The sequence below is a fragment of the Thunnus albacares genome, chromosome 19, assembly GCF_914725855.1.
Source record: "Thunnus albacares chromosome 19, fThuAlb1.1, whole genome shotgun sequence".
In the NCBI taxonomy this organism is placed as follows: domain Eukaryota; kingdom Metazoa; phylum Chordata; class Actinopteri; order Scombriformes; family Scombridae; genus Thunnus; species Thunnus albacares.
Genome location: NC_058124.1, coordinates 8046418 through 8070512, shown reverse-complemented (window position 1 = coordinate 8070512; position 24095 = coordinate 8046418). Strand labels below are relative to the sequence as shown.

The window sequence follows — 24095 nt, the reverse complement described above, 5'->3', positions numbered from 1 at the left end:
GCTTTATGGGATGACAGGATTAAGAATGGTGACATTTTCGTGTCAATCTGTGTGTAGAACATACACACATCTTTCTTGTCTAGGTGCTGAGTCCAAAAAAACTGTAGTTACTCTGTCTTTGATAGGAATTTTCCTCTACCAGAGCCAGAAAAAAGGCGACAAGCAAGTGGCCCCAAAACTATCAACATGTGTGGATGAGATCAATGTAGCTACATATTGTTGTAAATCGGCTTATAAAAGTAGCAACTCTTAAATAAGCAGATTTCTTCGATGTCAAAAACTTAACCGTTTCTGGCAACCACTACGGCAGCTTCCTTATCAACTGAAAATTACATTGGCAGGACGGATAAGTTGCTCACTACTGATTGGTTGAGACAAAATAACAACCTCTTCCATATAGAAAACAGCTAACATGAGCAAACTAAAAAGGAAAAAAGAAAGTAGATCTTAGATTGAATAATGATGTTAAAACAAATGGCTACTATGTCTCATAGTAAAGTACAGTGATTTCTTGTATGTTGTTCATACTGTATACAGTTAGTAGTAGTATGGACCCGCACCATAACATATATCTCTCTATCACATGACCACAGAGAATGAATGAATGGGGCGACCTCTGACCCTGGCCTGACCTAGAATCTATATTGAGCTGCGTGTATGCTTTGAAGTCCTACAGCCTGTACAGGGCGGGAAGAGCCGGCGTGTCCTTGACAGCGGCGATGCTTCATCACACTGTGCTGCAGTGTGTCTCACATGGCAGAGGATGCAGTGTTACACTATTCCCTGTCCCTCAGGGAGGGGCAGGATAGCAGCAGCAGCTCTCAAATATAGGAAATTGGCTGCGATGTAAGGTATGGGCTTGAGCTGACGCAGAGAAAAAAAAAAAAGATGGAACAGGATGAGAATAAAATGAAAAAAGGGGGGGAAAAAAAGTCGATTTGGAATATGTTGATGGATCCCTGGTGTGAAAGTTTGAGATCTTGGCTGTTTTTGAGGTTTATTTCCATCCGGTGATTTATTTTTGAGTCACATGTCTATTCTCTCTTTGTTGTTTGCTGCAAAAAGAATGATATGTACAGCAGATAAATCCTCACTGACTCAAGCTGAACTAATTAGTGAGCATGTGTGTGCACAGAAAAGGGAAAATATAGAGTGTCTATGCATTTAGTCTCACAAGCCTGATCAAACACTTAACATGAGTGTGGTTGCCAGCATCCTAGTGTGCCCACGGCAGATCTGGCATACTTAAACACACACAGAGAGGGACAGCAACGTACAAAGACATACAGTGATGAAGTGTTCATTCGTCTCAGAGTGTTCCCCTCTCATATAAATGTATTTACCCTGAGCCTCAGCAGCCAAACACTTGGTTATGTTAGTAATATTAAGAGAGCTGAAGCCTCGATTGAGATACCCTCACTAAGTAGATAATTTGCCTTTTCACTTATTACACACTAATTGCAATACTGCCTCGCTTCCTCTCCTCCCGCTCCGCTCTCTTCAGCCTTCCATCGGCCTAATTTGGCTTCACCTTCCCACTGAATTGGGGATATTGATCTTAATGTGACCAGAGGCAGGCATTTGGGCTATTCATCGACGTTAGTGGACAGAGATTGATCTGATCGACAGACAGCAGACCATGATATTGTAGGAAGTCCTCAGAGAGCAGATCTGAGGTAATCTGATTACATCCAGAAATTCACCCTCTCCCCATTTATTGCTAGAGAGAGTTAGACAAGCCCAGTCATGTCTGGTTAGAAGTGGACCCACAGAGGCAGGAGAGGAGTCACCATGGCCTGTCTCTGTGTCTTACTGGATGTTATATCACACGTTTCAAAGAGTTTCAGCAGGACACCCGTAACAAGGATGATAACAGGGTTTAATAAGACTTTTCAGTAGTTTCCACAGTAGTGCCATCCAACATCTAGAGTTAGGTAATATGATTGAAGAGTCATCATATCTTGGCCTCTTTGTCACAATGAATTAAATGTCACTGTCTCCTAAATCTATTTTCTTGCTGATTCAGTAGGGTTACCTCATAGATATGTGTTTAATTAATGAATCCATCATTTCAAAACTTGTTGATCTGCCACTGGAGAATTTAGTTTTCTGTTAAATCATTTCATTTTCTCGAAGAAGAGCCGTATTCTCAGCAGTAAAGAGGGTCTTTGTTCCTCTTTGTTTCAAGATAGTGACACAGATGACAGTGTTGTGGAATTTGATTTGCAGTAGTTACAAGTGACATTACCTCACAAAGCCGAATTTTTCATTTGTTTTTTCATTCAATCACTTTTTTCATTCACTTTTTTACCAAGAGTTAGATAAGACAATTGATACCACTCTGTATGGTTTATATATAGGTACTGCCAGTGGAGGGTTAGCTTAGCTTAGCACAAAGACTGGAAACAGAGACTATCCCGGATCTATCCAAGGGTAACAAAACCTGTGTTCCAGTACCTCTAAAGCTGTGTAATAAACATATTATATCTCATTTGTGTAATCCGGAGTGTAAAAACATCAGGCTATGGTTTTACAGGGGATATGTGCCAAACTATTCCTTGGCTGGGAGTAGTAACTTCCTGAAGTCTCCACTGGTTGCCTGGCAACCTAATGGTGATGATGATTGCGGTGGTAAATTTTTACACATTGGTTGTTTTATGGAATAAACAAATAAGATATAATGCATTAATAAGTGAGCTAAAGAGGTGCTGGAGAGCAGATTTTGTTACCTTCAGAGCTAGACTAGTTGTTTCCTCCTGTTTCCAGTCTTTGTGCTAAACTAAGCTAACTGGCTGCTGCCTGTAGCCTTATATTTAATGGCCAGATATGTGAGAGTGGTATCAGTCTTCTCATCTAACTCTCAGCAAGAAAGTGAATGAGCATAATTCCCAGAATATTAAAAACTATTGCTTTTAGAAATCTCAAATTATAAAGCTGGATTTGTACATAGGCAGCATCCACAGTTCTTCTTTTATCCCCACTGACCCAAGTTTTACATAGTGAATATTCTTCCGCTACAGATATAGCATAACATCCTGTATCCTATATCCGGACCCACCCTCACCCCCCTGCACCCTCTGTCACTCCACCACGCGCCCCTTTAACAGGATCATCTCATCTCTAAGGGAGTAATCCCTGACTCATGACACTACTGGATTAAAAACTGTGAGATTACCAGGTAGAGAAGGATCATATCTCAAATTCCTAAATTATTTCAACCTTGGCCACAAACTAGTCTGATCCAACCTCTGAACTCCAGTGAAAACAAAAGGAACATCACCAGCAAACATAAAGTGACAGATGTTTGGATGACAGATGTTGCTGCTGGACAGATGGGTTGGACAGTCAACAAGATTAGGAGTGTTTAGATAAAACATGGATTGTCAGGCCTTTTGAGGAAATCAGTTGGGCCACATGGACAAACATGTGAGTGATGTTATATTTTAATCAAAGCAGTGAATGCAACATGGTTGTCCATCCACTTGCTTCTGGCTTCATAATACTTCAGTGAAAGTCTGTCTGATAAGCTTTCCTAAATTGAGAAGAGCAACAATTATCTGCTGTCGCATCATTGCTGTTCTTCTCAACAATCAGTGACAGGTGGCAAGTACAGGATGTTCAAAGATGGTTTTGAGTTAAAAAGGCACACATTTTCCACCTAATGAGGTTAAGACATTGTCAAATTAACTGTAGAAACTGTTTACTAAAACGATGCCAGAAAGATAATTACATTCTGGCTTCAGAGAGCAATGCAGGTAGCGGCAGACGTCCATATGTCTGATGCTACACTTCAGCCTTAAAATGCTGTTGCGGACTGTCCCATTAGCATCTATTCAGTGTCAAAATGTTTTGACAAAACACTTTTCAGGCGTGAACCGTGACACTTTGGAGTAGCTGCACTTACCCAAGTCACTGTACATGTCACTTTTCTGCTTTATTCATAGACTGTCAGTTGAGGTTATACTGCGACCTCAGTAACATTGAGTTCAGTGAAGGCTGGAGGAGCTCATTACACATCATTACACCTGATGGACTGTGTTGACAGTGCATCAGGGGTGAAAAATAGTGATGCAGTGTAAAGAAAAGTAGCAAACTAGAAGAGAACATTACCCATCCTCTACTTCCTTTCCCCTCTGCTCACCTTTTTTCACCCCTTTTAACCTTACATACCCCCATCTCTATTCCCAGTCCCTCAGCATAATAACCGACATCCTGGAGCCATAAGGTTGTGCACCTCTATAGTGTGAAATACATGTCATCATGGGAAATGTGGTGTAGTCGTGAACTTGGGGTAATTGCTGTCATAACATGAATGCATAGCTCACTTTGGCTATACATATTGTTAAGGAGAAACAAATGAAATACAATACATAGGGTGTTGTTACAAGGGAAATGTCAACATTACATCAAGAGAAATATAAAGACAATCTCCTCCACCTCCTCCTCCAGCCCCCCATTCCTGTCTTCCGCCTTGTCAAACCTGATAATCCTGACACATGCTAAGGCAGCCTAATAAGATAGCACACCTCATATGGACAGCGGAAATGGGACATTGAGAGACACACAGAGCACTAATCCTCTGCAAGACAGCAGGACAGAATGATTGTGCAGCAGTGGAAGACGCCGCCACATGCTGTCAACACCATTTTGCGGCGAACATTTTTGACTGGATGAGGGAGAAGGAAGTGACAGGACATACCAAGGCGATGAAGACTGATTTGGAGGGTTTGGAAGGAAAGAAATACAGAGAGCGGGAATGAATTAGTGAACTTCTGAGTTAATGACAGAGGGATGAATAGAGAGAATGAACAAGGAGAGATACTGACAGACAGAAAAAGAGAGAGAAGGTGAGGAGGGGGAAGTGGTGGTGGTGTGAGACAAAGAGTGACAGAGAAGGAGCGACGAGAGAGGAGGAAATGCAGACGGGCATGTTTCTATGGGCGCTCAGGAAAGATTTGGGGTGAGGGAATCTTGCATCATCGCAGCAGGCCAATGAAAAGGCTCGGTTAAAATGTTCAAAGGGAGTGTCCTAGCAACAGCGGAGTAAATACCATAGCAGCCACCATTCCATCTTAGACTGAAAGAAAAACCCCTATACACACACACACACACACACACACACACACACACACACACACACACACACTCTGATTAACATACTTGTGCACATACATGTAGCTGTTTCAGTTACAGCTTCTTGTTTATTCACACATGTAAAATGGGTTATAATCTGCATATTTTGATTCATGACCACACAGTATGCCGCTGCCTAGATGTAGGACAAAATCTACATGTCACTCACTGTATGTAAGCATATTTGAAATGACAGTAATGAAATATGACAAGCATCTAAGAGATACTGTATGTTCTTATGTATCTTATAAGAAGATAAGAACACATACAAATATATATGTATATATATATTCAGTATTATGTATAATTTGTGTTGATTGTGTACATGTGACAAGTATAAATATAAGTAGCTTACAACATGTTTATGAATACATAATGAGTACATCTATATCTACATTCCTAAACACACATTTACATTATCAATCACATGGTAACATTTTTAAACATTTAACCAAATATACTGATAAATGTGAATATGCATATATATATATACATACATACATATATACATATATATACATATATATGTATATATATATGTATATGTGTGTGTGTGTGTGTGTGTGTGTGTGTGTGTGTGGGCATATATATTTCATGTTCGTGTCTGTATATGCGCATGAATGAAGTGAAGTATATGTATAGCTATGTTAGAGAGATATTGTTTGTGATTTATAACATACTGACCTCCTTTTAAACCAAATTATATATGTGTGTGTTTGTGTGTGTGTGTGTGTGTCACGGTGCATCATGAAAGTCAACATGGCAGTAAATCATCAGTTAATCTACTCATATGGATTATAACCAGAGTCAGTAGATTACAGGAGGGATAGACGGGGACCAGATCTTTCAATTACACACCTCTCCTGTCTGTCCCGTCCCCCCCCCCCCCCCCCCCACCACCACCACCACCACCACCACCACACACACACACACACAGTACTTCATTTTTCTTCTTTTCTCATTCTACCTCACTATTCATCCATCTCTCCATCCACAGTATCTCACTCTGTCTCCCCCGCACGCATGCACAAAGAAGCCCTGCAGAGTCACACGGTAGCTTCACCCTTTCTGCTCTCCCCCTCCGTCTGACAACCTCCCGTACGCCCTGTCCTCCCTGTGGAATACGCCAGATCTTTTCACATTTGGAAAAACCAAAGCCTCCTGAAAAGCCTTAGCCCTCATTCATTCATCCCTCCATTCAGTTTTTTCCTCCCTCCTTCCCTCCTCCCTGTTTTCCATTCTATTCGCATGCACCCACCCCTCCTGATCAGCAGTGCAATCTGGGGCTATTGTTTTTAGCAGGTTGTTTGCAGAGACGGATTGCACAAGCACACATACACACATACACACCTAAAACACCTCTGTATAAAGCGGAGCACCTTTTGTACTGACACTAACAAGTCCTGATGTAATGCGTGCGATAATGGACCGGAAAAGGCGAGGAGGCGTGCTTGACATGCAATTTACCTACATTGTTCACAGAACACTCCAGTGCATCAGTGTGATAGGCTATATGATGCATGTGCTGTGATGGTTCTGGGTCACATATGTCCCGTGACCAAACCGCCATCCATCACTGAAAATGTACACACATTAACACACATGAGCATCTGTGTTCTCCATGTTCTCCTGATGGATTCCTGCTGTGTGCGTGCGTGTGTGTGTGTCTGTGTGTGAGACTGTGGCAGTGGCAGTGACCGTGCCGCTCTGGCTAAGCACTGCAGTGAAAGTGGACAAGCCCCAGTTGACCAGCCCCACAGGGTTTGATGTGGACGGGCCGAATCGACACACACACGCTTCCCCCCTCTACCCTCAAGGATCCTGACCCACGCTAGTCCTCCACGTCCAGTCCATCTACCCACAGGCACTAGCACCATCCCTCCGCCTGCTCAAAACCCCTCAACAACCAACCACCAGCCACCCACCAGCCTCCGTCTAGAGTCTAACCTACATCCATCCTCCAGCCTCTCCTCCTCAGCCTCCTTCTCCCGGCAAATCCAGCCTCTCTTTTAGGTGCAGGGTGGGACTATCCGGCCCCTTCCTTCTATCAGAATGGATGGAGCAACGGTGAGAGATAAAAGTGAAGAGAAAAAGAGTGTCTGCTCAGCTTACCGGCTGGGCGTGCAGGAGGGGAGGATGATGCCTCTGACTCTGCTCTTCCTTCCTTCTCTATGGACCGAGGTGAAACAGAGATGGATGCAGGGAACAAAAGAGAAAGACAGAGGGCAAATAACGAGCCAAAATGCAAACACCGGGAGCTTGTGAGAGAATGAAGCAGAAGAAAGAGGATAGGAGGGGGAAAAAAAGGAAAAAAAGTCCCTGTGTCGCTTTTCTCTCTCTCTTCCTCGGAGAGGATCCTTTATCCTTGTGAGCCAGAGGGCTGTGGATTCACCTAAACACTGAGCACACGCACTGCCTCACGCCACACAGCCCTCCCTCTTCCTCTCTCTCTCTCTCTCTCTCTGCACTAAAGACAGCAGCTGTTGGTCTATGAGAAATAGAACGCTATGTCCCCCTCCCTCTCCCCTTCTCCTCCTACCTCTCTCGCTCACAAAGACCCCCACTACACACACACACACACACACACACACACGCACACACACACATACTCGGCATGTCCTCACAACACCCCCTCCCCCTTTGACTAACATCTCCCACTAGCCTGCTGGCAAAAAGAGGAGGGGGCACTACTCTTGCTGTGTGTGCTGCTGTGTATTTGTGTGTGTGGTGCAGAGTTGTATTGTGTTTGACATTGTTTCAGCAGCAGAGTGACTTTTTCTGTCCACACGGTGTGAAAGTGAATCATGGTGAGTAAGGATGTGCAGCAGGGTATTTTTGCAAACTGTGTGGGTGACTGCAAGCATCATTTGCTACTGTGCTGCAGAGGGGAAGGAAATTCATATTATTTGTGGTCAAAAGCAGCATGAGTGTGAAGGTGTTTATATTTACTGTAGAACTGCAGAGTGGCCATGGATGTAAATGAGCTGACATTTATAAAACATGCATGTGATCAATATTTATCCCCAGAACTATTTTACTACTGTGTGTGTGTGTTAGTGTGTGTTATCCCATCCCTCTCTGTTCTTGTCATTCAGTAAGAATTTGTGAAACCTCCCATTAGGGACCCTTACTTCAGGGTCGCAGCCCGGACGAAAGGGCACAGTTAAATGAGCCATGTGTAAATTGTCACTCTTTGTATGTGTGTGTGTAAGGGCAGGAACAGAATGTCTATTGTCTGGTGTCTGTGGTAGACCAGGGGCAGAGTAAAAAGAACTGAAGACCAAATGCTGTCATGCCAGCGCCAAAGTTTATGTTAGCGCCAAATCTAGGGCAGAATCAGGTTAGTAAGACAGGATGCCCTTTTATAATTGGGTTACATGGGTGTTTTTGTGGGCAGAGAGAGGAGTCATGTTGATGAACTCTTTCTTTTGCTGCCGTTATTAATGTTTGTACAAGCTTTTGGGTCAAGTGAGCACAAATGGACGCTTGTCATCTGAATATGGATAGCATAAAGATACAATCAGACTCCAAAGTGCTTGAGAAGTTGCATTGCTTTTCATCCCCTTACTTAATTCTATGCAAAAACTGACTTAAAAAGACTCGAAAGAAAACTTTTACCCATGCAAAGTCCACACAATTATTCATGTGAGATGAGCTTTGACTTGACCAATCAATAAAAATGTTGCTTGTTGAACTCAGTCAGCACTGCACCAGCAGAGTGTAGAATAAGCACAGAGGAACTGCGATATGGCTTCAGTTAATCATGAGGAACAATGATTTGGCATATAAATAACTATGCTGAACATAGCTGAGTGGTAGCTGGTCAGTCATGAGTGCCCTTTTCAAACTGTCACTCATGACATAAACCTTTTTGTTATTAAAAAAAAAAAATTAGTTCATTAATTCATCATACGGTGTTGATTTCAGAAAACTACATACAGTGACTTCAGCACACAGGTTAGAGCTGAAGCGTCGCTCTGTGCTGTCTGCTAAACCTAAATGGAAAGTAGAGGAAGAATTTAATGTCTAACAATGAATACAAGCCTTCCTGTTTTTGTGGTTGTATGCAAGAAGTGGATCTTCTGACTGCTACTTTCACATCACCAAACATTGTCCCATATTACTTAACAGACAGTAGGCAGCTTGTAATCACACACAATGTTAAACATTTATGGAAATATATTTTTACCTCACTTTAACTGCTGCACTGCAGATATGAACCTTCATTATAAGCTGGAAAAGTAAGCAGGATTAATTAAATATAGTCCAAGTAACTGTATAGTGAGAAAAAAACATAGAGCGTACAATATATTTCAGCCATTGTATTCATACATATTCCAGTATTGTGCAATCACCAGGCGCACATTCATAAAAAGAAAGTTTGAATTAAGAGTAGAACACTAAGTAGACTCAGCGTACCAGAATGCACCTGTGCCATCTGTAGTCCACCACACAGGAAGCGACGCACAGAAACACGGAAGTGGCACTGCAATGACTGACACCCTCCTGTTAGCTCACAAGTCAGTGCCACATAGATGCAGGGGAGGTAAACGATAATAAAGGGAAAGACTGAAAAAGAAAGAACAGTGAGCATTTCATTTTGTAGAGAAGTGAGAGTGCTTTGGGTTTTATGTTCGCCACATGATGAGAGTTTGTGTCCACAGGGAGGCCTGATTACTGGAGGAGAATCATGAGTCACTCAAATTCATTGAGTGTGAGGTTATTATGAAGCTGGTGTGAGACTCACTGTAATGATACACCTCAGTCTGTTATCATGTTTTATTTAGTTGCTGTATCATAAACACGGAGTGAGCTTCCCACCTAGCTCAGGGAAACAAATGCTTCTGATGTAAACGCTCTTCAGAGCGATGTTTCCAACATCACTCTGGAAAATGTTTTGAAAAATCTTTAAATGTAGAATTCAAATACACAAACAATATGAGTGCAGCCATCTCTTGAATGAGTAGGTGCCGTTGGAGGATATATTCTGAAATGTGAGGCTGAGCTTTCTGCAGGGCATTTCAACCACACACACATGACTGTGTGACCCCCACTGACTCAATATCTTCTCTTACCAACACGATCAATGCCACCATTATAATTTATTCTTTTGGAAAACACTCCAACATAGACTGAGATCATTTATTAACTCAGTGCATCAGAATCTGGAAGCCCTTCAAACAATGAAATATTCCAGATTCACAGTTGTAGTGTAGCAAGCATCACCACCCATAATGACTCAAATATGCACGAGACCAGATGTTCTCTTTGAAACGAGGGAGAGGGGAGTGGGTTTTGCCTGTTGTCTGTGAATAAACATCACTTTTGATGTGAGGCCTTGTATTGAACCCTCCTGACCAACTGGACTCTGGCTAAGAGATAAATTGTTCACATCTCACCACACTGTGAAATTCAATTCTGTATGCTGTTAAGGCTAGACTCACAACAGTGTCTTCCTGCGTGTGTGTCTGCGTGTGTGTGTGTGTGTGTGCCAGATTGAACAGCAGATACCGCTGACCCCGGCTGAGACACATGATCATCACCTGATCTGGGTGCGTTGCTCTGAAAGATGCCGGCTCTGCAGTGAAGGAGACCAAAATTAATAAATAACACATATCAAAGGATACTGAGGGAGGATGGTGAGTAAGTCCATTTGCATAAGCTTCCAGGGAAAGTTTGCCTCCAGAGATATGTACCGTATACAGTCCCTTAGTACATAAATATGAGGTAACGATTACTAAGCCATTCATTAACCTGGTTAATTGCTCAGAGGTCTCTGTTTCAAGCTCTTTATCTGATAACCAGAATGCTTTCTTTTAACATCATACATATATCTGAAATTCTGAGCATTTTCAATTAGCTTTTCCCTATTGATCATGAGGTGAATAAGAGGACAAACTGCCCTTTGAAACCACAAAGCCCCAGCCTATACGCCAAAGAGATATGGAGGTCTTTTTTTTTACTGAAATATTAATACCTGAGCATTATTGCCAAGCAGCACCTTGGATTATTTATATAGTGTCTATTATTTTTTAGGTCAATTGTCCCATCCTGCTTGCCGTTGCATGAATGACTGAGTTTAGTCTCTATATAGGCATGTTTTATGAATTATGAGGAGAAGTAAAGTGCACTAGTACCATCAAGGTAAAAAAGCATGAAAGAGTGACTTGCTGGGGTGAGAAAATCAAAGCTGAGCACACTCCACACAAGAGGATTTTATACATTTTTACACATTTTATATCTACTGAGAGCAATAAGGCTACATAGAAATGTAGGTTTTGGTCTTGAATTAAGAAAACTTGAATCTCTGTGCAGTCAACTTAATGAAATGTTTGCTGTAATGCTTACAACATTACATAGTTAGGAGGAACAGGTTTTTTTCACATTAAAGTAAGTACCATAAGCCACTGGTCATACCAGACCAAGAAAGATTGCATCAGCAAAGCCACAAAAAGTGTATTAAATTGAGGAAATGTGTGTTTTATTGCTTATCATCTCTACTTTTCCTTTGTATGAGAAAGAGGAGGTGTTATTTCATCTCTTAGAAGTTACATAACGTTCTGCATATCTACAGGCAGAAATGTAAAAACCAGCATGTGCAGTCCTTCCTCTCCATCCTGGTGACCTTTGACATCCACAGTAAATCTGTCCAAAGCAAAGACATCCAGCTACATTGCCGACTGAACAATCTTGTTTTTTTTATTGTGTCACTCTAATAAAGATAATCAGATAAAGGAGTTTACATAACGGCTTAAAAAATATTGTATTAATCAGGGTAAGACTGAATAATCAGTGTGTGGGAACATGCTCAGTAATCTAAAATTCATCATCTCATTCCACTGTGTTATCAGGTACACCCAGTCAAAGGGCATCACATTCCTTTCATCAAAGGGTGGAACATCTGAGGCCTGCACCAGTCACGTTACGCTACAGACGTCCGCACTGAAGCCCACGCTCTCCCTCCATGACTCTCACCAGCTAAATGTTAGACTTCTATATCGATGAGTGCGTGGGCAGCTACACGGTGAGTTGGCATCACACAGCGCCAGAGTCAAGAAAATGTGAGCTTTGTTGATGTATATAATCAGTGGCTGCTGACTTTGGCTTGTGACACGGAAGGTAAATGTTGCCGCTGTCTCTCAGTAACATTTGCTCAACCTGCCACACCAGCATCCCCGCTCACATCCACCTGCCTCTCCAATCTCCAGGCTCCCCTCCCCTCGCCCCACCTCCTCCTCCCCCCGTGCCTATTTCTGTCATCTTATTTGGAGTCATTGACAGAAGTGTGGTAGCTCAACAACCCCCCCCCCCCCCCCTACCCCCATCACTACCCCCACCACCCCCTCCATCCTCCTCCCATCTCGCTCTGCCGTTACAGTCGTTGTGGTCTTTCTGCCCCTGAAACACCCCCACCGAGCTCCTGCGGTTAGTACAGTCTGCCTGTGCTCTCTCCTTATAAGGGCAAAATACATTGACAGAGGCAGAGAGAGGGGGCTGTACCAGCACAGGCAGGCAGGTAGGGGGACAGTGACTCTGACAGGAGCAGAGAGAGAGAGAGAGAGATGATGATGTAGAGGCACAGGAGCAGAAATTAGGAAACAGAGAACAAGGAGGAGGAAGGATGAAGATGGACAAGGGGAGAGTGTGATGGGGATGATGATAAGAAGCAGGGTTCAACTGAAGCGTTTGAGCTTTTGAAAGCAAATACCAACATTTTTTCAACTGAGAAGGCCATATTTTGTGGCAAATTGTGGCAATCAATTTTCAAGTCTCATGCTAAAGGTATTTATGGTTGTAGTCATTCTCCCACAATTCCATTTTTTTCTTAGAGCAGAAAAGCTTAAAAAGAAACACAATTTAGACAGTGGGACACTTACAGCTGGGTTAATTGGATTGAAAGCTGCTGGTACTTAGTCATATTAAATATGTTAAGATTATTTTAAAAATCCTACTTCTGAATTTCTAAATGTGATTTTTGGAAATACCTGTGAAACAGCATTTAAACCATGAATCTGAGTACCTAAGTGAGTTAGCCATTCATAATTTTAAACACTGCATGAATGTGTTCATCATTCATGTTTATTACTATAGTAGGCTGTCCTAAACATAACATTGTAACACAACTGGTAGCGTATGGTGTAAAGCTCAGTGAAAGACATTTATTATAACCAAATTGCATGTCAGCAAGTGCCTGAAATGGAAAAGTGTATTGCCAGACCAGACTGTATCACTGCGACTATTACACGACTATCATCATCACTGACTGATTATCAACATTCTTTTCTCCTTATCATCATCATCAAAAATTATACACACAATTATATATTATTTAGCCTAATTGTCATCATATTCACACAAAAATATACTCCATCATGCTTGTGTGCAGTCTGATCACATGTCACTTCACGGTCAATTCAGGTTAAGCTCTGATGTGAGCAAACAAAAACCTTTACATCCATTGAAATCAGAAATGGACAGCAATTACTCATCGATATTCAGTTTCTAATAAATATCGATTTAATAGATTAAAAAGGTACACCAGCAATTTTGCACTTTCATTAACTTGGGGGACTTACAAAACACATTACGAAAGAATTTTTTAAATTGATGTAATCCCTAGTGTTAGTCCAGCGCCAAAAATTCTTGATATTTTGACAAGACACAGTAGAAAAATCACAGATGTAATTAATAACGTTGATGAACGCTGCATTCTGTTTAAGTCTGCCAGTTTCAGGGTCAATGGGACACCTAAAGGGAACAGAGCCATTGTTAATGTTATTAGTAACACCTGTGCTTTACCTATTGTGTCAAGTCAAAATGTCTGCTGGCAAAAAGGTCTGTTAGACCCTTGCTGCCTGGTTCAGTAAATGCCCATGTCTTTCAAACTCCCAAGTTCATAATGCAGGCTTTCCATTAAAAAATGGACGTCTCCATGCAAGTTGAGATAACCTCAATGACATCATCAGGGTTATTTTCTGAAATTTGTCAAAGCTCCTCTAGAGGCACAGAAGACATCATACAGCTGTTTTCACAGGCTGAGTAATACTCCTCATGTCAAGTAAACTGATCTTCACATGTAAAAATCTGTGGGATTCTTTTACCTTAAATTTCACCATAATTCACAGAAATAAATAAAGAGAGAATTTCAGTGGTGAGAAATGGAGAGTGTGCCAAAGAAAAGCGGTTGGTTTTGAGGCGAGAGAAGAGTACAAAAGTAAGACACAATTCTAAGAGCATGTGGAGGACCTACAACACAATATACAGTACAGTGTGTTAAAGTGCAAGATACACCCTTTGAGGAGTTAGAAACAATAGAAAAATGTCATTTTGGAACACGCTTGATCGGCTGCAATTACCAAATTGTGTATCTGTCAGTGTGTGTGAGTGTTCTTGTATGACTCATCCTGTTGGGAAATAAATCAGTTTGTCACATAGTGGGGACTCGCATCCCTTTTAGCAACAAAGAGCATGTCCCTATAATGTAAATCATTTAATTTCAGGGTGAAGACTTGCTTTAAGGTTAAGGAAAGGTTATGGTTAAGGGTAGGGTAAGTCTCAAAGTGAATGTAAGTCAATATTTTGTCCTCTGAAGTGATGGAAACACGACTGTGTGAGTGTGTGGGAGAGTGTGTGGAGTTTGTCCCCTTTCAAATGTATGTGTGTGTGTGTGTGTGTGTGTGTGTGTGTGTGTGTGTGTGTGTGTGTGTGCGCGCGCAAGCATGCTGGTTCTGTTGGTTCAGCTGGAGCATTTCTCACCTCCTGTGTAGCAGGAGGCCTGGTCTGCCTGCAAGGACCAGGCAGGTGCTAATTGGGCTTGAAGCATCTGAATGGAGGCGCCTGCCATGAATGGACGTGCATGTGTAGAGCGAGAGGCCTCGTGTGATCCATGTGTGTTTGCTCAGCGTGTGTGTGCAGTACATCGGCGTCAGCGTCGCCGCAGACTGCATAAACACACCTCCTCTCTGTGTTCTGGTATCTGAGTTAAGTTAAATAGACCTCTCGTTTTGTGGCAGATGGAGGGATGACACCCCTTCGGGAATGATGGGAGAAGAGAGATGTAAATCCATTTAGTCACAGGTCCCTGAGTGGAGTAAAAAGACAGACGCAAAGGGGGACGAGATGGGAATTAAACCAACAAAACACCCGGCTGCTAAGTGTGTCAGCGTCTACGAAAGGAGGCAGGCAGGGGGTCGTTTAATGGTGTAGGGTTGGTGTGTGTGTGTGTTTCGGCATATTATCAGGATGAAACATCTGCTCTTGTTAATCTCTACCAACCTGTAGGCAACACTACATTTACTCTGAGTAATTCCCCCACAGGGACAAAACTCAAACCCACCCCAAAGCCCACGCAACAGAGCAGATCTTAGAAGAAGAAAAATAGATCAGATTAATGAATAGGATCTTGATTCGGAGGGAGTTTGGAGATAAGCCTTTGCTCACCATCTCTTCCTCTCAGAAAGTGAACTATCTCTTCTATCTCTCTATTGTGTCTTTCAGTTGGCATTCCCTTTGAAGGAATTAGGGAATGAAAACTGTCGAGAGAGAGATGAGCTTTGATAGCTCTCCCTGGTGTGTCGGTTATGTAAAGACGCTGTGATATAACCCAAGAGAAGAGATGGAGTTTATGAAATGTGTAAGTTGAAGGACATGCAAGAACCAGGTCATAGATTTACACTGATGGAGATTTGCTGAGAGTACGACTGTGTATATATCTGAATAGAAAATGGTCCTTTTATGTGAGAGTGCAGTCGCTTGCAAAGGGACAAAAAAAAATTCGAATAAAAAGCCTAACTGGGGGCATGGAGTTTGAAAGACGTGGCTTTTACCAGGTAGAGTCTGAAATGATGCTATTGGTTGCATTATGGGAAAAGTAGGAGCCAGTGTTTTGGGAGCTTTAGGGATGTCTTGGCCTCTGTTGGCTCAATTGTGACCATTCTTTTTTCAGACTCTTGCAGGTTCCTCAACTTTATGGATGTGCAATATTAAATCCTTTTAATCAATTTAACAGGATATGAAAGCAGAAGAGCACATTTCTACTATGTTTATTTTTTCTGGCTTTACTACAATGTTTGCTTTTTGCTGTAAAGCTTTAAATTACAGCTTGCAAATGACACTGTAGGCTACTTAGCATACTTATTCTTATAAGTAAAGTGGTAACAGTTACATTTAGATGGTGGAAGCCTCTAGATAAAGCTGCATACGCCACTTAGATGAGACCCACCCTCTTTAATTTGGTAACCAGTCAAAATGATAACTGATTACCTCTGACCGTGACTTGTTTCTTTTATTCTTTTTATTCTATATAACCCTATATATTATTCTATAAGTATGACTCTTTGACATCTACCATATCAAGTAATGGTATTTGGGTAGCAGTGTTTGTATTGAGGAACACTGAACAGATTTCTGTAGCAATAAATTTTCAGGTTTCTGGTGTGTGTAGTAGCCCACTGGCCTCCACTCTGTACCCTGTAATTATTTCATATGCATCACAAGTAAAGTAGGTACAGTGTAATTTATTTCTAGCTCCACCCTAAATGCAAATTTGTTTCCCTCTTATTCAATGTACTTCTTCTCTTGTACCGACCAGGATACCCAACAAATACTTTGACTGTAATTTGTGGGCTATAATCTGTAGAGTAATTGTTTTTGCTTGTGGATTACTGGATAATTTTACATCTTCAGACCCCTAAAAAGTACTCAAATAAAGCCTTGGGTTGAACACATAGACATGTAATCTGTGACGGATCCCACGCTTTGTTTTACTTAACCTCCACAAGTTACTCATGACGATGATCCAGGCTGACTTTGAGACTGACTTTCAGAAGCCGGTGGCTCAAAAGAAGATGACGCACAGTTGGATGAGGCATAGTGACCACAGTTACACAGTTAATGAGTAAAGGGAAGAGGTTAAGGCATTATTTGTTCATGTCTGTTTGTGTCTGTAACGGTGCCAACAGGGGAAGCTGCAGGGGTTGGGGGTGGGGTGTCCCAGAATTTGGCGACTGCCCCCTCTCTCCCTTCCCCCACGTCGAGCATCCACATGGACAGTGATAGACTGGAATAGGAGGAGGGAGGAAGACAGGAGAGAGAGAAGATGGAAGGATGCCAGTGTGTCTTCCCCCCTGGCACACAGATGATCCTCGCGGTCTGCCCGCACCCTCTTTGTGCAGATCCATATAAATGCTATCAGTTGAAAACAGATCCTGGATTACCAGAGCTTTAGGGGTAAAATGCATATTCCCTATATAGACTATAGGGAAACCAATTCCACCTCCTTCTTTCTCTCTTTACACACACACACACACACACACACACACATTTACTTACAGTAGGTCACTTATAGAGACATTTCACTGACTTACATTAATTTCCTGGAGACTTACCCCAACCCTAACCACTTGTCTAACCCTAACCCTAACCCTAACTCTAACCCTAACCCTAACCACTGACCCAAAAAGTCACCTTTTTACCAATTGGGGACACAGCTTTTGACCCCAATTGTGCAAGCTGTCCCAAATCAACTGGTCTTAAGTCTGATGTATGTCCCTGAAAGTCCCAAAGACTGAAGTCATACACACACACACACACACAAACACACACTGTACTGTGCATCCCGCCATGTCTCCATATGTGTCTAGACTAGAGTTTCCCAGTAACCCTCACTCATCCAGACCTCTCCTTTTTCCCCTGAGGCTGAGCTGATTAACAGTAATAGGGAACAACAATGCATGATAATGTGAATTATAATGGACCAATGGAGGCGGCCTTTGGCCCCACGCTCCATATGAGGCCAATGGCACAGTAATGGTGTACATGGGCCCTGCAGGGAGAGGACAGACAAAGACAAAGGCATGCCAGACTTGTAGGTTAATGTAAGTGGAAAGGACATGGGAGGCCTGGAGGGGGTGAATATAGGTCCTCAACATGGTCCATACACACAAAAAGATGAGGAAATTAGTTTATTTTGAACTGTAAATACACTCATGCCTGCCAGAGTATACACATTAGTGCTATGAGGTCAGCCTGTAGCTCCAGCTTTCATATTGTTACGCTTTAAAAAATGAGTGGCAGTCAACCTTTTTCTGTTTTCTGAAAAGTTAATATTTTAGAGATTATGTGGTTTTTACACAAGAGCAGCCAAGTGTGGTCAAAGTGTTTTATTTTTGCAGCAGCCACAGACAGCAGTTATTGGTCTCCTCTCTCCTCGCGCCTTCTGCTTCTCCCTCGTTTCTTTTTGATGGCCAGCTGTTGTTCAGTCATCTCCTGTTTCTCCTCCATCTTTTTCACTGGCTGGCGCTCTGGGGCAGTTACAATCAGACGGTGGGCAGTGGGGGAGCTGGGTTGGGGTAGCGAGCTTTGGGAGGCATTTCAACAACAGATTTATAAAGTACAGAAAATTCTCTAAAAGGACTTACACACTGCCTTGGAGACTGAAGGTCTTATCCCAAGTGGATGCCAACTTGTCTCACTCAAGAGAGGTGAAGAGGTCAGGCTATTTACTCTGGAGAGGATCTCTCTCTTTGTCTCTGATTCAAACACACACACACACACACACACACACACACACACACACACACACACACATACACACAGTGAAATAGGCAGAGAGAGGCAGAGTTTATCCCCTTTCACCTCATCTATCACTCAACAAATTGGACTCTGTCTCCCGAGCAGTGTGTGGTGTCTGGTTATAAGGAGCTGTAAGAGATGGAGCTGACAGCTAAAGGATATTAATGAGACACATCAACTGATACTCTCTCTCTCTCTCCAACTGCTTATTCTTTATTTTCTGGTTCCTCCTCTTTTCTTTGCTCTGTTCATTTTTCTCCATTTCCAAAGCTCTGTCTATCAGTTTCTCCATCATTCTCCTTCTGATGGATAACTGCTGGCAGGGTTTGCATTTGATGATGAAAACTGAGAACACAAAATATACAGTGGAGGACTGGAGGTCTGTATTAACTATCTTGTTTTATCTTCCTACATATTACTGTTTTAAAAAGGATCGGTAATGTTTGAGGAGACTATAAATATTGTGGATAGAGAACTTGATTCCATTTCATATGAAAACAGATGGTTGACAATCCAGGCATATGATACAAATTTTGTGATTATGATGGTTAAATTTTAGGCTGAATCTTAAACTAATGAGAATAATGAACATTAAACAATTTAATAGAATTTCAAAGAAAGAGATTCAACCTCTTTATGGTGTAGATATAGCATGTTTTTCCAAAGCCTGGTGTTGCTGTGAGATCCACAGAGACTAAGAGATAATAAAAACCTAAGACTTCTCTAGTGGATGCCCACTGTTCATCACAGACACTTCACACCGCGGCCAAAACTTATGTAAATTTCTCCCCTCTGGCAGGTGCTAGAGAGCACTGTGCGCCAAAACAAGCAGACAGAAGAAGTGTTTCTTCCCACAGGACATTACACTCAAACAAACAGTCTGATCAGCTCACTGGAGTTTCTGTACAACAGCTGTGGAATTTCTCTTATTATACATATGTATATATAGGCCTACAATACATTCCTACTGTGCAATATCTGGACATCAACTGTATCTAATATCTACTAACTGGACAAATGTCATCACACCCTTTACCTATAAATTCATACACTGTTTATTCCACTGTTCTTTGCACTGTTAGGGTACATCTTGTACTTTTACATGTAGTTGGAGAAATCACTTAGTGCCCAACCAGCACACAACCTTCAATATAAACATGACCTGCAAATACATCATACAGTATCTTTGGTCAGCTGTTATTTGTCTGCCTTACTATAACTAACTGCCTTTTTTCACTTTTTTAAAAAAAATCCTATTCATCAGTTTTCTATCTTTCTGTATATTTGTTTTGATACTGTATGTTTAGAGCTACTTAACACCAGGGTCAAATGCCTTTACATGTGTGGGCATACCTGGTCAATAGACTTTATACCGATGGATCACACAATGGGAGTCTCAATCTTTAGTGTTATAACAATTTGATCAGCAGACTGGACACTGTTAAACCAGCCAAATATCTCTGGCTCCATCTAATGGGCCTTTAGGGAAATGCACTCCCTGACTCCAGGCATTGACTACCCTCAAACTGACCTGTGACTGTAGCTGAGTGCCCCACATACATATACATAAGTACAGCTGAATAATAGGAATGAAATCACTAAATATGCTAGATCTGCTGGGTCACTTTCCTCTGATCTTTTGACCATCTATCCCCATTATGGCACAAAGTTCAATTAAATGTAAATGAGGTGTTGGAAGACTGTGATATTTCTCAAGATTCAGGTATCAATTGATTATCTATCTTATACTCTTCACAATTCATAGCATAACACAAAACCACTTCAACATGACCATTAAGTTGAATCAACATCCAGCAAAATCTGGACACTGTAATAGAATTGTAAGGCTTGCGTAATTTTTTTCCTAACACCTGTGGGCACAAAGTGTCTCTCATGTATTTTTGTGGGTGGTTGTTAATTAGACTTTGTCTATATATTCATCCTCCACTACAACAGTGTCCTATAGAATGCAGACACACTGTAAAAAATAAAAACATCAGCATCCACATAACAGTGTGCAGTCACTCTATACCAGCTCTTCACTGAACTGAGGAGGCCAACTCTAGTCTAGAGATGCTAGAGCACATCATGACTTATGCAGTTGTAGTCATGTCAAGTTTGTCTCATCTATCTCCCAAAAACAAATACACAAATTGGATATCAGTTATGTGCTGTAATGCAAACTTTTCCCTATTGCTGTATAAGCAATTGTACACACAATACTGAGAAGACAGCTGGCAACATATGTATATATCATCCATGTTTATTACAACATTTAAATATGAGGCCTTTTACACGGTTTCTTAAGCACCTGTTTCCTAGAAATAAGTCTTAAAAAAGGAAAAGAAAACAAGTTGTTGTTGAAAGACGTTGAAATTGAACATTAAACTACACACAAAAAACTCATCATTGAAAATATTGTCCTGTTTCACCCGCAAAAACAGAAATTTTTAAAAAGATCCTCCTTGACTTCCGTAACTTGTAGTCTCTCTGTTCCATCACAAAATATCACAGAAAAAAAGTACTCCAAAAAAGGGGAAAAAAAGAACGATCAATATCTGTATTTTGTGGAATAATCCTTCGGAGACACCACCAGACCTCTTCCTTTTCTTGCTCCTCGGTACACAGTTTCCACAATGTCTATCATCTCCTGCTTGTCCTCCATTGTCCAGTTGATCTTGTTGTTGTTACCAGTGCCCAAATCAATCATGATGTGCTTGTTCCTGGAAAAAAAACATCACCAATATCAAGTAATATGACAGCTACTTATTTAATGTAAATCATTATTTAGATAACATTGACACTGATGCTGTGAACTCAAGATATTTAGTGCCTCACCTGAAAAAGAACATGACGGTGCAGGGGTCGTACAACTCGTACATCTTGTTGAAGTCAGGCACTTCTGTGATGTCCACCAGGTAGATGACTGCAAAGTTCTTTACCTGTCAGGAAATATATCAATATATATGGACACAATATTATTACAACAATACAAAAAAGTGAACAGCAAAGTGTTTTCATCATCACAGACAGAACAGCATAACAAGGAAAGGTGAGTTGCTGGATTAAACAAAAGATTCAGACCACATTACCATGTGACTGTATTCTTTACATGACACTTAACCTGATAACTTACACTTAAACATGTTATATATGTTAGACTTTTAACTGGAGGATACTGTTCATGGACTGCCGCAAACCACCTGCCTTTTCAATACCTGCAGTTTCTCACCACTTCAGTGTGCTTATCTGTAGGAAATTATTGAGTGTGTCAGCTTTTTAACAGCCTTAATAGCTTTGGCCAGCATGTCCTGAAAATGGTCCACAAATTGCTGACTGAGAGCAACATATGCAAACATAAAATACTGTAATGAGAATCTTAGTTGTAAAATCAGCAGAACACTGAGTTGAACACAGTGATGAAAATAGTGAGGTATCTTCACATCACCTGAGCAGACAGTACAAAGTAAATCTACAGCTTGCTAAAGACAGACCTGCACATGCTATCCCATAAGGTTTTCAGCTGAGAACAAGACAAATAAAAAATGCAAAGCTCCTGTTGGTCCCAAACAGATGATTGTGGGGATTTCACAAGTAAGCAGTTTTTAAATGTTAATTAACACTGAAGCACCATCAATGTTTTCTGTAAGTGTAGAGTAAGCTGTCACTTCATCATTTAGAGCAACTGATGGCAATTACTAGCTGTGCCAACAATTAACTCATCTAACAAAGCTCAATCAATCAGTGCAATTAATAGTTTATGCAATAAACACAATCTGATTGAAGTATTGTGTGTCATAATGTTACTTTTATAATATTACAGCCTGTCAAAACCGTATTGTTTACTTTCCAGCCCCACTGACATGCAACAAGATTGTTTCATTGCAGGGGCTAAAAGAGCACCTGAAAATAACACAGCCTGTTGGCATTTGTGGTCTATTTTTGCTAGTTTAATATATAATACAAACAATAATAAAAGTATATTATACTTAAAAGTTTAGGTCTGAACTTGAATTCGGGTGTATATGTGTCGTCATGGGTCTCGCAGGTTAAGCAGATACTGGATGACTGTGGTTTGTTTTCCTCTGGCTCACACTAGTGTGTAACAACATCAACTGTTTGAAACTGTTGAACAGAGTCTGACAGATCACTTCATGCAGGAGTGGCAAAGTGAGCTCAGAAGTATAACGTTATATTTAAACAAGCGCTCAAACTGGAAAAGTACGTGTTGTATGAAAACCAAAGTTACAGACAGGTTATTTGTAACTTTAGTATCAATGACTCCAGAATTCCCAAGTTTATTGGAAGATGTATCGGGCTGGATAGAAACTAGAGGATCTACAACCTTTGTAATGACACCCATCTATTTGACTGTAAAAATGTTAACATAATGAATTATAAAGAAATGTATTTGTCAATGTATTATTTAAACCACCCATCTATGTTTAAATTTTCTTATTAAAATCAGATGAGCCAAAGGTTATTTGTAAATTAGATGTCTTTTTGAAGAATATCCTGCCTTTGTTTAAGTAACATTAGCTGTACTTTAGCCTTGCTGTGTGCTATCGTGTTGTTATTAGTGTGTTCTGTTTGTGCTTCATACCATGTGATCACGGTCTTGTGTCACATTATTAAATTAAAGGAAACATCTTCTGACACGCTGACAGTCTTTACATTGGACACATAAATACACATTTTAAATTAATTTACCAAAACACCAGTGCGCATGAGTCACAGCAGACCAGCAGCTGATGCTACTGAGCCTGTGTAGACGTCAATAGATCACTGTAGTGCTAATGCCATAGCACACATGGATCAGAGACTTATCAAACCTTTTCTGCGATGCTGTACAGAACTTCGTCCATTTTCATACATGTTGGGTCCCAGTCGTGTCCAAACCGGATCACAAGGACTCGGTCCTCTTCGGACAGGATGGCTTGGTCAACCTGCCAGCCATTGTGGAGATGTGGTAGCATGTACGACATCTTGACCCTGCGCTGTCGATTCCCAGTCTGAAAAAAACAACACGTGACTTTTACTTCACATAACTTGAAAACCAGAGTCAGTAAAATCGGTATTTGTGCTCATAGTGTGAGTGTAAACCATGGGGTGTAAACATGCAGTTAGCCTGGTGACACTGTTAGCTAGCAAGCTAACGAGCTAGAATTGACGACTGCTAGGAGAAAGAATGAACTAGATGGGAATTTAAAACGCTTTATGTGTAAACACTTACCTTAAAATACAATAGAATGTCTTATATAGTGAAATAAATGGTTTGCGATGTAAAAACGTAGCTGGTTGACACGAATATAAAGCAAAACAACGTTGGTTTCCGTTGCTAGTGAGTGTACCTTTTCGTAAGTGGTACGTTGCTGTACGCACAGCGTCAT

The 24095-nt window shown here is 41.2% G+C and overlaps 2 protein-coding genes across 3 annotated transcripts in view; both read right to left on the bottom strand.

The window, feature by feature from the left end:
* Positions 1–7573, bottom strand: part of fam49al (family with sequence similarity 49 member A, like) — a 33224-nt gene extending 25651 nt beyond the window's left edge. Inside the window, exon 1 of one of the 2 annotated variants that reach the window (XM_044336401.1) lies at positions 7246–7573. The gene's annotated coding sequence lies outside the window, so the exon portion shown is untranslated. The remainder of the gene's footprint in view (positions 1–7245) is intronic. The other variant, XM_044336399.1, reaches the window with a different exon arrangement.
* A 13379-nt stretch (positions 7574–20952) lies between these two features.
* Positions 20953–24095, bottom strand: txnl4a (thioredoxin-like 4A). Its single transcript, XM_044335653.1, has 4 exons — positions 23939–24095; positions 23538–23717; positions 21544–21647; positions 20953–21428 (listed from the first exon to the last, which is right to left on the bottom strand). Exons 2-4 carry the CDS (start codon positions 23688–23690, stop codon positions 21257–21259), a joined length of 429 nt encoding a protein of 142 aa, XP_044191588.1. The 5' UTR covers positions 23691–23717; positions 23939–24095; the 3' UTR covers positions 20953–21256.

What these genes read in the sequence shown, in the direction of transcription:
- txnl4a (XM_044335653.1), bottom strand. Translation starts at nt 23,690, where the DNA reads ATGTCGTACATGCTACCACATCTCCACAATGGCTGGCAGGTTGACCAA. An exon ending in TGTACAGCATCGCAGAAAAG is followed by an intron (nt 21,648 to 23,537) that starts GTTTGATAAGTC and finishes ATTTCCTGACAG; the next exon opens with GTAAAGAACTTTGCAGTCAT. An exon ending in ACCGTCATGTTCTTTTTCAG is followed by an intron (nt 21,429 to 21,543) that starts GTGAGGCACTAA and finishes TTTTTTTTCCAG; the next exon opens with GAACAAGCACATCATGATTG.